Source organism: Corvus kubaryi, unplaced genomic scaffold (assembly GCF_017639235.1).
Source record: "Corvus kubaryi isolate FWS band 111438036 unplaced genomic scaffold, C.kubaryi_AGA036_p1.0 132, whole genome shotgun sequence".
In the NCBI taxonomy this organism is placed as follows: Eukaryota; Metazoa; Chordata; class Aves; order Passeriformes; family Corvidae; genus Corvus; species Corvus kubaryi.
The window spans coordinates 4,838,751-4,852,655 of NW_024580666.1; the positions used below are offsets into that span (position 1 = coordinate 4,838,751).

Below are 13,905 nucleotides of genomic sequence, written 5' to 3' on the forward strand. Positions count from 1 at the left end.
CCATGGCTCAGGGTAACAGATCCTGATAAAAAATAAAAGTAGAGGTTCTTTGGTACCTTCTCTGTTCTTTATTTTTTTGTTTGTTGTTTTTTTCTTTTTTCTTTCTTTTTTTTTTCTTTTGGTGTGTAAGCTAAGTGGTATGACACAGGACTTTGCTACTTTACAAAATTTACTTTTTTACTTTACTCATCAAAAGGGTGGGATGAGCCCATCACTGCCCAGCTGCCCTGGCAGGGCTCCCCTGGCAGCCGTGCTGTGGTGTTGTGCTGTGCCGGGGCAGGCTGTGCCGCATCCAGAGCACAGCCCAGCCTTTTCCATAGGCTGTGTATGCTGCACAGGTACAGGGGCTGCGCACACCAGAATGTGGGGCAGTGCTGCATCAGCTGGGCAGGAGTTTGTTTTGTTGTTTCTGTTTGGTTTTTTCACTTCGGTGATAATTCTTACCCAATGCACGATCTCTGCTCTATGTACTTTACTACTCCTTGTGATAATCAAAATCCGGCCCTGAACTTTTTCACTACAAAGGAAACAAGAACTTTGCCCCGTTGGCTGTTAACAGGGCATTTGGTGATGCCGCAGCCTCTTCTCACGTGCAAAACCCCCAAAAGTCTGTGGATATCAAGGTTATGCTGATGACAGAACGCTTATTGTTTTTTTACCAGTGTGGGTGGAGATCAGGTGCTTTGACAAGACAGGAAATTTCTCGTGTCAGGCACCCGACCGGTCGGTAGAAAAACCCCTTTAAACACCAGGACCGCCAATAACATGCTGTGTACGGCTCAAAGTGCAACCTGTGATGGGCTCAAAGCGCTGAAACATTAACCAGACCTTGGGCCACCATCTGTAGTTGCCGCTCGGTGCCCACACCATCGCTCCCGGGAGCGGGAAATGAGGGCGGCACTATTATTATCCGTGTGGAGAAAGGGCGCAGCGGTGTTTGCACAGCGCGGACGGAAGCGCTGGCGGCGGCCCCGGGGCGCTGGGCGTGCGGCGGTGGGGCAGCAATAACAAGGTACGAGCTTCCCCGTGCGGGCAGCAGGGAGAGGCCGAGCGCTTAAATCGCAGCCTCCGGCTCTGGTTGAGGTGCTCTGATGAGCACTGCCGCGGTGGTGGTGGCGGCGGGAGGCTGTCCTTCCATGTCCGCTCTCTTGTTTGCAGGTATAACCTGCCTCTGGCGAAACCCCTGACTCTAAGCCTCCCCCTGACTCCAGATGAGGTAAGGCTTGTGGGAAGAACAAATATCATTCATGAAATTGCAGGCTGCACTCGCAGGGGAAAAGGAGAGTGCTAGAGCTGCTTCTGGGCCCACACCTCAGATGGTTTGGAGCTGGGTGGTGCTTTGGTGGTGTTTTCTTTTTAACAGTGGTGAGGTGTCCTGGAGATCAGATGAGGAGATATGAGGAGCCAGAAAGCATTTCTGAGCATTCAAGTGTTGTAATCACCTTACTGCTCCCTGAGCTCAGCTGACACAGGAGACAGGTAAACATCTCCCACTGCCCAGGTAGATGACGGTACATAAATCTCCAGAACACCCTGAGGAATAACAAGTCTTTTGCAACTTTGCCTTTGAACTCTGAAGAAGTTATGCTTGCATGATGGATGGCAGCAGCGCCCAGCTGTATTCTGAGGCATAGCACAGCTCCCAACTCCCTTGCAGAGGTTTTATCCTCAGCTGGAGTAAGTGTACAGCAAGCTGTGCGTCAGTGCTGACTCTTGCAGCTGTAGAAACTTGTCATTTCATTTCCAAACACCAGCACCCTCAGCAAGGCACTTGGCCTTGGGCCAAAAGCCATTCCTGTAGTGTCTGCTCCTGCTATATACATGTGTGATGTTAACTTACCTGATTCCTGGTGTGGGTTTCTCCACAACCACTGCCACATATCTGTGTCTTGTCAGTGTGGCAGCATTGGGAGCAGCCTCTTCGATTACCAGGTCTTAGAGTGAGTTTACCTGAGAGCATGTCCCTGTTCAGCGGAGCAAAGTGATGCTTTGCCCTGCTTGTGCTGAATCGTTGTTACCTGGCAAGGGTTTGGGAACTGCGAGATCATATTTTATTGTAGCATGTTACAGCTGCAGAAAAGGTATTGGATTCTGGGTTTATATCAAAAGACTAATTCTTGATTAGGATGATAAAATATTTAGGTCTAGAACTTTTCCTTCACAGCAAAGTAAAGTAAATTGCTCTACTAGTAGTGGCAAAAGAAAGGACATGCTCATTTATGATGCTTTAAATCAGACAAATAATTTCTGAAGACAAATAACAAAACTGTAGCAGAGAGCTCTGGTGCAGGGCTCCTTCTTGGATTGTAAACACTGCAAGACAGAAACCATCAATATTTACACCGTGCTCAGCCCAGCACAGTGCAGCTTCTCTTGTTGGGCCTTTGGAGGCACTAATAGGAATATTAAATCACGCTGAATACCTTCTTGCAATATTTACAGTTTAACGATAACGAAGCGTGTGTGTGCGGAATACTGTGGATTGCGACCATGCACCAGAACCAGAAAACCTGTGATGAGGCCAAGCCTTGTGATATGACCCCCAGCTCTTCCCCCTGCTTATCACACGTGCACTGCAGTGGTTGGGACCCTTTCTGGTGCTCCCAATATTCATCAGAAGCAACTTAGAAGGAACGATGAGAGAGTAAGTGTGTTACTGTGTGAGCTGTCACCAGTCGTGCCAAGAACTGTGGATTGAAAAGTCGGGGGGGAAAAAAGGCATTAAAAATACCACTGCTATGTTGCCCTTTGGGCTCACAGAAATGTGACACAGAGAAGAATTAGCCTTTTGCGGTTTCATGTTTCCCTGACCTTTTAAGAGAGGAAGAAAAAACAGATCCAACTTCTGCTCCCAGTTACAATGTTGGAAGTCCAGAGCAAATACACTGCCTCCTGAGGTGCTAGAGCAGTTTCATGTTGTCTATTGAAAAATCAGAGAGACAGAGAGAGAGGTGAGGTGTAAGATAATTTAACAAAAGCTGTGTGAGTTCAAAGATAAGCCTACATCCCAGGCAAGTGTAATTACTGGTGTTTGAGTGTAATTTTGGTGTTTAAGGAGACCCATTCAACCTGCTCTGGTGGGATTTGGCGTCAGTGTGAGGTAAAGCAGAAAACACGTGGCTCCTAGAGCACAATGCCCTTGTACCGTGTGAGTGAGGGATGTGCCACAGGGGAGGCCTCCTGGCCACCAGCACTGCAGCTGACAGCCCCTGGCAGTGGCAAGTCCTGCTGATGCATGTGGCAGGGATGCTGTGACAGCACCTGCAATCACACCACTCGACACTTGGGACGGCCTCGAACCATTAGCGTTAAGCTCACACGTGCTACTCGACATGAAAACAGTTCCAGTTAAAAATCATTTCCGAATTGTTATTTTGTCTTATGCAACTGTCGGCCTTTTTTTTTGTTGTTGTTGACAAACAAAATCTGCTTGGATTATACTTTAATGACAAACTCTGCATGCTTCACCAGGTTTTCTTTGTTTTGGCTTGGTTTCCTGGTTTTATTTCCCACCTTCCACTAAAGAAATTTTTATCTCAGAGAGAAAATACAGGAGGTGGGCTGCTTCCTACCTGAAATCCCAGCCTTGACTGGCAGATGCTGATAGACATGAATCATCACAATGAATGCAGTACAGCACACAAGCAGCTTTTTCTACAAGCACAGGGTTGTTAAGCAAAGGATGAGAAACACGTGGAGTACACTGCAGTTTGCTAATGTATGGCTGGGTTCCCAGGTCCGTGTACATTCTTGCAGACAGGCTGCAGTTGTCATGATGCTATTGCCAGGAAAGATGTAAACAAAAGGAAACCTCTTGTCAGTTGAAGCATTAGGTTAGTAATACAAAAGAGTACTTAATGGAGTCTTTCAGATCGATACATGCCCTCTGTTTGTCAAAGATGTTCTTTTATGTGTAGTCATACAGCCTCTTTGATGTAAGTCACCAGTTTTTACATTTTTTAAGTAACAGCAATATTTACTATGTGGTGAATCAGAGCGGCGAGCAAGATCATAGGATCCTCTTGCAGAGGATCACGACTTAAAATTCGTGTGTTTTAGGCAAAGCTCTTCTGGATTCACTTGAAGACTGACACATGGACATGTTTCCATTGAAGTTGCTACAGGTTTGTCTTTATGTATGCCTCTACTAAATTTTATAGCTGGCAATTAGTCTGGGATGAAGTCTGGTTTCTTTCCCAACACTGCAAATGCAATTGTGTAACTTCATTAAAATTCAAAGCCTGGTTCTTATGCTGGATTAAAACAGTAGATAGCAAGATGTAAAGAAAAGTCACCCTTTAAAACTCTTCTTTCCCACTGTGACTGCTTACCTCATGGAAGCAGCAGCCATATGACCTGGATTACTTTTGGGTTGTGTTTAATCCACACCACATTCCCCTAGAGTTGCCACTGTTTCAATAGCAATGCCCCGCCCTGTGCAAGGCCTGCTGTCGCCCAGGGGCTTGTATCTCCCTGCCCTCAGCTGGCACCATGATACTGCCCTGGGGCTGATGCTACCTCTGGGGTTTGTGGAAATGATGGAATTGTGGTCACGGTGGTACTGATGCACTAGGAAGGGATGTCACATATTTAAAAGCTGTTTACTGAAACATTGCTCCAAGGTGGGAAGGGATTTCCCCCTTCAGCTGTTGCTACAGGTGTGATTGTCCCACAGCATAGCAAAATGCCATCTCAGCTTTAGTGCATCATCTGTGAGCTGCCTGACCCGTATGATTTTTTTTTTCCCCTTTTGTTGTCAATTATTGACTGGAGAGATGAGGAATGACACATGCTTAAGTGCATCAGTTATCTCAATTTCCTTCCCCTTAGGCCTAGCTTAGCCAAGATTTACCAGAACAATCTACAAAATGAAGTAGTTCCAGTATTTTTATTTTTTTTTCAGGTGATAGGAGTTTTCTTCTGAAGACTGACAAAAGGGCTGGAGCACAGTGAGTTATTATTACAACCACTTATTAAAAAAAAAAAAGAAAGAACATGCTGTAAGATAACAAGTAATATAGCCCAACTGGTGCAATGCAGTAAATTTTCAGTGCTACAAAAAAAATCAGGGATGATCACAGTCCTGAACACACACTCACAAAGCCATTCCAGATTGCAATTGTGAGCACCCAGAGTCAGTACAACAGGAGAAAGTAAGATATAGCATTTTAGGGACATGACTTTGATAATTCTCTAGTTTGAAGCCAGGGATAAGTGATAGGTTGGACATTCCCACTGGGGAAATAGGCTAGTTACATCGGAATGGGTTATCTTTTGCTATTCAACATCTCAGCACCCTAGTTACCATCTCCAAACTAAGGTGTTTGCCTCAGCACATGGTTGTTTACACAGTGACTTATCTTACCTTGGTGAGATATTTGATACCCATAAAACATCCATCACACTCTGTCCTACTGCTTTTCTTTAACTCAAGGCAAGGCCCATCCCTCTCCCAAAACCTTTGACAGCTTTGAAATATGGCAGTGTCACCGTCCATGTAGCTCAGGGGCCGTGCAGTTGTTGCCTTCTCCAGAGGCTCTGCAACACCTCAGTATTTCCCTCTCTTTGAACAGAGGTGGCAAAATCCGTAACTGTTTCCATTCTGCTTGGCTGAAAATGAGGAAAAGCTCGTCACCCTGTCACAGATAGTTAAGTGAAGAATCAACATGATATGAAGGCCTCTGCACCAGGAGTAGCCCATAATAGGTGGAGGCAGTGTCACAACTCAGCTTGTTTTTTAATATAGCTCTTTTTTTTCCAGTTCTTTAGTGTGTGGTTTTTTTTCCCTCTGGGTGGAGCGGAGCTGGGGAGGTGATGACTTACCTGCCACAGCTCAGTAGATCGCAATCTGGAACTGGCAGAGTGTTAACACAATGCCCCAGCAGAGCTTTTCTGTCTCTAATTTCAATGATTATGTTGTTACTGGATCAGTGAAGAGAACCATGAAAAACACAATTACCAGGAAGCCCTGTTCCTTTGCTTGCCCCTTTGTCTCACTGCGAGTGGGGCATGTGAGTCACGGAGCAATAGAGGACCGGCTGTAATCACACGCACTACGAGAAGGGTGCTGTCCACCGATGGGACCCAAGCGTGGGAAAGCCTGGCTGCTGGCTGGAAGGGCCAGTCACGTCATGTTTTGCAGCTGGCATCCAAATGCATCCTGATGAATCAAGTGAGAGCAGCTACCTTCTTCTGCCACAACGGTGGCCAAGCAGCCATGCAGAAGAGGGGCTGTAAAAACCTCCCCATGTGCAAAAGCACGGGGAAGGGATGATGTTGTGTATAAACTTACTGTGACAGCACAGCAATGTTTTATAGGTCACTAGCATAGCAGCAGACTAAAGGGAAAGGGGATGAGTATCTTTCAGCTATGAGCGCTGGTCTCAGGTTTGCTCAGTGCAGGACCATGGTTAAGTGGGGCTGACCCGACCCTGTAACGTGATGCATAATGGGAAAAGAGAAATTCACTTGCTCTCTGCACTCCAAATCATGTATAAACCTATGACCTCAAAAACAAATACCAGTAGCAGCAGAGCAGCCAATATTTTTATCATTAATTGCTATCAAAAATGTCAGCTCAAAGTCATCAGATTTGATAGGCGAGCATGCTCCAAACTGACGGCTGAAGTGAATTATTTGCCTATTGCGTGATGCAAAAACAATGTCTTGCAGGAGAGACAGACATTGGCAAACAAACTGGCAACAAGATATGCTTCTGGGGAAGGCTTCTGATTTGATCTGGAAGGAAACATTGAGTATAAATAGGGATAAAGTTTACCTGCATGAAAGGCGAGGTTGCGCCATGCCTTGGACTTCATAATTCTGCTGGAGAACAGTGAGAAACATACGTGCTGTTTTACTCCCTCCGAGCTATCCTCATTACAAAAAGGTACCAAACACCTCAGAAAGGTTTTTAAGTAGTAAAGCATTTTTTCCACCCCATCCCTGCTGCATCCATTTATCAGTCACTAACGAGCACATAAATTCCAGCATGTGAAGAAAAATCCCTTCATCTTGGGATTTTTCCCAAGAATTTTCCCTGCCCATGGATCTATAGCATAAATCTTTCTGGCCTTTCTGTGCTGAGGGTCTAAGCATGGGCAGAGAGTACATGGTGCAGCACTGGCACACTAGGTACTACAAAGTGAATCAGGACCTGTTCAAGTACCGGTATAACCATGAACATCATCATCCAGGACATGTTTCTGTGGGATTTGGTGACTGTCTTTATTTCACACAGTGGGAAAAAACCCCATCTGGATGCAGGATTCCAGTGAAGGGAAAGTTAGCTATGCCTGCCAGGGATCTCTTTTGCCCCTCAAAATTCAGACATCATGGGACATAAGTAGAAAATGAAAGGGAAGCAGAGAGGGGAAAACCAATCAGGCTGGGGTCTTCTTGCCACTTCTTTTGAAGTCCCCAGCGTAACTCCTGGCATCTTCAGTGGGGTTTGGCGGGGCTCCGTGCAGAAGTGCCTTTGAAGATTTTGCTAAGGCTCAAGGCCTTGATCATGGCAACTTTTATGCCTGTGAGCAACTCTGTGCAGATGAACACTTCCAGGGTGCTCAGCAGGATGCTTCGGATGAGACTTTGCAGGGCCGGTCTTAAGCAATGAGAGCTTAAGAGAAACATTCTGCTTGTCGTGCTTTTATCCTTGACCACATCAAATGAAATGCCTTGGCAGTTCTGGAAGAACGAATTTGCATTGAAAACCCACAGCTCTTACAAGCAGTGCATTAATTATTTTATTAATTTGCTCTTTTTACATTATGGGAAACATTCATCTATTTACATTTTCCTGTCCACACACAAACCAGATAGATAATCCTATGGAAACCCAAATCGTTAAGCCATAAAAACACTCTCCTCTGTCTAAAGGCTTTCAAATTTGTGTCTTTTGTTTCAAATCAAAAACATTTTAAAATCACATTTGGGAATGCAGGTAGGCCAGTGATTTACATTCTACTTAAAATATGCATTTGACCATTTTCCTTAAAAAAAAAAACAACAAACTGAACAAAAAACTAAAAACCCCAATAAATTCACAATGATACAGTTTAAATTAAAGTGATAGTGCACATCAAAGCATTAAGGGAACACCAATAAATAAACAAATATATTACAAATAAATTATTTCTATTTACCTTTTCAAATATTAAAAATCTTTAATCCATTTCTTCATCTTTCTTTACAAAAAGATTATGAGAATTTTATGGAAACATCTGCAAAAAATATAATAAATACCTCTTTTTTTTTTTTTTTTTTTATTTTTGAAGCAGGAGACAAAACCAACCTTTTCTAAAATTTCCCCCAAGAAAAAAAAAACAACAATAGTTTAGTCCCAAAGTGAAACAGAATATAGGCATTTTTAACATACACTGGGCAGTTTAGACTAAAAACAAATAGTTACAGATTATACTAAAACAGATGATGGAGCAGATATATTAGCATTAGTGTTGGTAAATGAGTCAAGTGGTTAACTAGTGGCATTCTAGGGGCAGAATTACTTTATTTTCTATTTTCTGGTATTGGCTGTATTTTTAATATTTTGCTAAAAAACTAGGCAAACGTTATAATAACCTCTCCAGTGCCAAATGAATTAACAAGCATTCAGCTAAGAATAAAGTCATTTAAAATAGATACAAAAAATATTCTATGATATACAAATACAATAAGTTGTAATGTACAAGACTAGATAGTCTTCACTTTTCTGCTTTTTTAGGGGGGAACTTGCTGGATATAAATTTCTGTAGCCACTTGTCAACCAAAGTCTTAACTCATCTCTCATAAAACGTTCACAAAACTAAGTAAGTCTGAGACACAGTTGTGAATGTGGACTCTCACCTAGGTACTGCTTTGAATACTTCAGTACAAATGAGTTCCAAATAAGTAATACTTCCTATGACTATATATGCTCAAAAGTGGCAGTTGGCACTATTACATACTGCAAACACGGTGATGTTTTGTTGCTGCTAAAAGTTAAATGCAGTGTTTCAAAACTAGCAAATACACTGGTATTCAAACGCTTAGAGGGTCAAACCTTTTGAAGCTCCTGTAACACCAAGCACTCTAGAGTTACACTGGATTTCTGATTACTCTAGTTAAAAGTCTTTTATATATTAAATTATTAGCCCTTTTCTTGTAAACCACAGCAGTAAATATTTGTGCCCTGTTTATAAAGACATAGCTCAGATATCGATGGCTTTGAGAGGTAGCAAATTCTCTAGTGGTTTTAGTATGCTCTCATGAAAATACTTGGTGCCAGAACCTATTACCTCTCCTATTTTCTCGAATAAACTTAAATTAGCACCTGGCTATGATGTCATAGGAAAAGAAGCTGTCTGGCATGGTCTCGATGAAGAGTTTTAGCAAGAGCTTAACTTCTCGATGACGATTTTCAACGCTTTTTAAGTGCAAGCTGCAGAATTACGCCACATGTGCAGTGGGATTTTTCACTGCTTGGACTGTCCATCCAGGTTGAGCAGCCATGGGCACAGCCAGCCAGCACTGGCATGCAGCAAGGGCTGCCACCCGTGCCTCTCCATGGTGGGGCTGTCCTGTGCCTGTGCTCACTGGGAGCAGAAAGCAGCCTGCCTTCCCCTCCTGCATCCCCCTGCCCTGGCAGATGGGGTGAAGAGCACGCAGGGAGCAGCAGAGGAGTCTGGAAGACGTCGCTGCAGGACTGCACACGTGCTGGGGACTGCACAGCGCTCCTCTGCCCACACCAGTCCTGTCACCCAAAGCAGCCCTGTCACCCAAAGCAGCTCACGCTAATTCTGCTGGCAGCAGCATGTGCCAGCTAGGCACGCGTGTGCGCACTCACACACGCTCACACGCACGCACACAACTCGCTTTCAGCAACATGCCTGACATAGCTTTCCTAATGTTGGCACAAGAGATTCCAGTGGCAGCGTGGTCGGCATTGTTCCTCATCAGAGGAGCTGGAGGACAAGATCCTGCCCCAGCCAGAGGTGGCTGGAGGGGACAGACACACAGGAGTTGACCTCTCAGGCTCCTCTCCAGCCCTATTATCTGCCATTTCCGCCCACTATTAATGAGCTACTTAGGATGCATATTTTTAGTGATTGCAAAACAATGGCAGAAGCCAGGGTAGGAAGGCTTGTCGTGAAAAATATTAAGTTCATATTGATCCCATAACTTGTGAAAAATAGTCTATTGTTCTTGTTCAAGTGAATACTTTATACTATTAAGAGGAGGCTGAATCAGAAATTTACTCCTAAATATGGACGGTTTGGTGATAAGCAGTCTGAACTGTAGCATACAACCAGCTGTGGATAGAGCAAAGCAAGCCTGGCCTGGAAAAGCATCAGAGGCTCCATGTACAATAATTCACCTACAGGTGTCCGTGTGTGGCTGCGTGGACGTATGAGATTGGATGGTCCCACCGAGATTAAGACATCAACAAAACCAAGCTTTTTTCTTTTTTTCTTTTTTTTTTTTTTTTTAACCAATATAATCCATACAATACAATACAAGAGGAATTGACAATACAGTACAATTTTAAAAATTCTTAATACTTGGACAAGAAAATCCTTCTTTTATATTATCTCTTCAACTGTCATTGCTTCTTATCTCCTTCCTTTTTACTCTTTTATTGCCTTTCAAAATAGATTATTTCCCTGGAAGATCGAATTTACAATCTTCTGCTGATTGAAATGTTTAAGTAGTGATTGATGAAATAAAAATGAGGCAGTTTGTGCAGCTGTGAGTGTGCAGGTATCTTTCCACAGGATCTTTTATATCCCTCGCCATCTCACCTGCGGGATATACTTCCACTTTTTCACCTGCCAGAGCTGTGGGGTTTTTTTTCTTCCCCCCCCTCCCCGCTCCCACCCCAGCTCCCTGCCCTTGTGTGACTCCTTAATTCAGGTGAAGATGTGATTCGGAGGTTTAGAATAAAGTGCGCCATCTGCTTTAAAAAAAACAGTAATAAAAAGAGGGGAATCCGAGTCATAGCTCCTTTCATCTTTTGTGAGGAAGACGGCAGAGTCCGAAAGGATCACCCTGCATGACTGAAAATACCAAAGTCCCCTACAGTTTGATATTGCTGTACACTGGGTAACAGACTAGCTTTAGGTCAACTAAAGATCATGAGTAAGTTAAATGGAGCATCTACTGTACAGGTGCGTGGGTGTGTGGAAGTCTGAGCGCTGCATTTATTTGTTTCAAACAGAAAAGAAAAAAGGATCGTACTCGTTTACATGAGGCGAAGTGGCAGCATCAGTACATGTGACAAAGCATCGTGATGACATGGGCGAACCTTCAGAAAGCAAGGGTGATTAGAGGACATCTCTCGGAGGACCGACAACTACGCCACGGCAGTGGAGTTCACTGGGAGCATTGGGGCAGCTGTGTACAGAGAGAGGGGAGGGGGAGAGGAGGGTAGAGAGAGCGAGAGAGAGAGGAGGAGGTACAAATACTTCGTGGTGACCTTGAGCAGGAGCCTAGAGGGGCAGATTATACATGAGGCTTGTCTTGCCAGAGAGAGTCCTCCCGGTTGGATCCCTTCATAGCCTGGTCTGGGCTTCGGGGATGTATATCTCAATGCTTTCGGCGCTCTCGGTAGCTGAGTTCTGGCGGACCGATGCAGCGCGCTTGGCAGCCATCAGCCGTTTCCGGGCCTCTTGACGCTGCGAGCTTTCCAGAGAGCGTTCTCGTATGAGTGGCACCTGACCTTTCGATGGCTTCTTTGGCACTGGAGGAGGGACCCTTCTCTCCTGATCAAAGCAGAAGGTTAATGGCATTATACAGCTTCTCAGGGAAAGGTGGGAAAAACTAGGATATGTCAGTAGTTAGAACACACATTTTACCTAAGGTTTGTTAGCTCTTATCTGCCTTTCTGTCTTCAGTCAACTGGCTTTTGTGCTCAAGGGTTCATAAACATAGGGCAAGGGCAAAGGGGAGGGGAGGGCGGCTGCCGTGCTACTTCTCCTCGGGGATGGTGCTGCCAGGGCCGAGGCCCCCACCGCTACCTGCTTAGTGCCAGGGACTAGGAAAGAGACCAAGCTCTTGCCACTGGCGTAGCCGGGAGGGAACGCTGCTCTCAGCAGAGGAACTCTGGAGAGCCCCAGCTCCTGGGCCACCCTCTTCTATCCGTGCATAGCGCTAGATGCTCCTGCAACACGGAGATGCCATGGCTTTGGCGTTCCCAAATGCAGATGGGAACTAGCTGTCTGCAGCTGGTGCATCAGAATAAGTAGCTTTTAAAAAACACCATATATTTATGTATCTATTTCGTAGCAGTTTAGTGTCTGCTCAAAAATCCCACACTCTGGGTCTCTCTGCCCAAGTTCACACACTCTGGCCTCGTGCTAAATAGGCATGAAGCTACATTCAGCTAGAAATAGAAAATCTGGTAGGAAAAACTTAAAAACAGTTAAGAGAACATGCATTAATCATCATGGTGGCAGCTAGCTCCAGATATGTGACCAACAAGGAGGACTTTTATGTATATCCTGGTGCATGTACACACACATACACACACAAAAAAAGAAAAAAAGCCAACAAAAAAAAACCCTCAGAGAGGGATCTCTCCCACAAAAGGAAAGTGTATTCAGAACTGAATTTCAGGCGTCCACAAAGACTTTGTCAAGTTAATTAGATTGTCTTTTAAGTTACATCCCCTTCCAACTGTGAACACGGTCTCTGAGCGAAGGGATTTTATCACACTACAAAGGTCCCATTCTGCCCTTTCGTTTTCTCTCATGCTGCTCACAACAGCTTCCATGGCTCAAAATATAAAGGTGCTTAGTTACACTTATTCATACTTTGCTTTTTCTCTCCATCCAAGGATTAATCTATGCTGCTTAAAAAGGGCCCAGTGGCAAAGGCCAAAGGCAAATATCAATTCCGCAGAAAGTTTTTTCTTCCTTTTTTTTTTTAATCCTTTTTAAGAAAAGAGATCATCTGTTTCATCTAAAATCATAGACAAATGCTGTTGAAACAAGAACACAGTGTAATTCTTTAAAATCTTTACCTTCCTACTGTAGGTCCCTTTCTTCAGCACTACTTAACTTCCTTTAAACCGTTATAGTCTTCTTTTTGTTGGAAACTCTTTGAAATGTTTTTCAGAAGCAAAGAAAAGGCACATTTTTTTTAAGGAAAGCTCTCATTTCTTACTGCTGCAATTGCAAACACTCAGCCTACCCACTTTACTGTAAAAGCTAATGAAAGACCATATACCAGCATTTCTGTGCATGCATGTTTGGCATTTTAAACTTCCTTTTCTGACAGATACTGGAAAAAAAAAGAAGATAAGAAAATGACTTGCCTTCAGTACCTTGGGCTAGGAAAACACATTCCCATTCATTCCCCTACAAAACACACTAGGTGTGCACAAATGGTGTGAACATGGCACTCCTAAGTCAGGAATGAGTATTTAGTCTTGATTGGAGGAGGAGGAATAGTGCTACCAGCACTGCCTGTACAAGCTTCCTGCTGCAAGATTAACGGGGTTTGATATTATTATGGTTATTTGTCCAAAAGAAAACACCACTTTGGTCATCGGCAGCCAGCTGACCATAAGTTGGGGTAGCCAGGACTCCTGTCTGAGCCGCTGTACCTGTAAGTCATGCTCCCCCTCCTTCTGGTGACCCTACCTGTTGGCTGTATTCATTGCTATCAGACCAGTCACAGCGGAAATTCAGCCACCAAATTACATACCTATAGGAGTGTGACATTAGACCGTTGATTCCTCTAGGAATGGGTCTGTGTTCTAAGGATTTTCTGAGACATTTGTGTATTTTGGCTCACCCAAGTGCTGTTTGTCTTGAGGTGGATAGTGAGGAGAAAAAAAAATGATGGTGCCAAATGAGAATGTCAAGTGAAATGTGACTCACACTTGGAGATGCGGTAGCTTTTTATGGTGACAGAAGAAGACTACAT

The 13,905-nt window shown here is 44.1% G+C and overlaps 1 protein-coding gene and 1 long non-coding RNA gene across 8 annotated transcripts in view; one reads left to right on the forward strand and one right to left on the reverse strand.

Annotated features, from left to right (window-relative positions):
* The first annotated feature begins 210 nt into the window (after window positions 1–210).
* LOC121665840 lies at window positions 211–10,486 on the forward strand. The gene is made up of 5 exons (XR_006016492.1): window positions 211–1,012; window positions 1,159–1,216; window positions 2,443–2,644; window positions 4,060–4,124; window positions 4,904–10,486. It is a non-coding gene; the product is annotated as an uncharacterized LOC121665840 (long non-coding RNA).
* Window positions 7,723–13,905, reverse strand: part of DLGAP1 (DLG associated protein 1) — a 419,505-nt gene continuing 413,322 nt past the window's right edge. For all 7 annotated transcript variants that reach the window (XM_042030616.1, XM_042030634.1, XM_042030590.1 and 4 more), the window contains one exon: window positions 7,723–11,738. In XM_042030616.1, coding sequence (XP_041886550.1) covers window positions 11,529–11,738 — 210 coding nt within the window. In that variant the 3' untranslated portion in view covers window positions 7,723–11,528. The remainder of the gene's footprint in view (window positions 11,739–13,905) is intronic.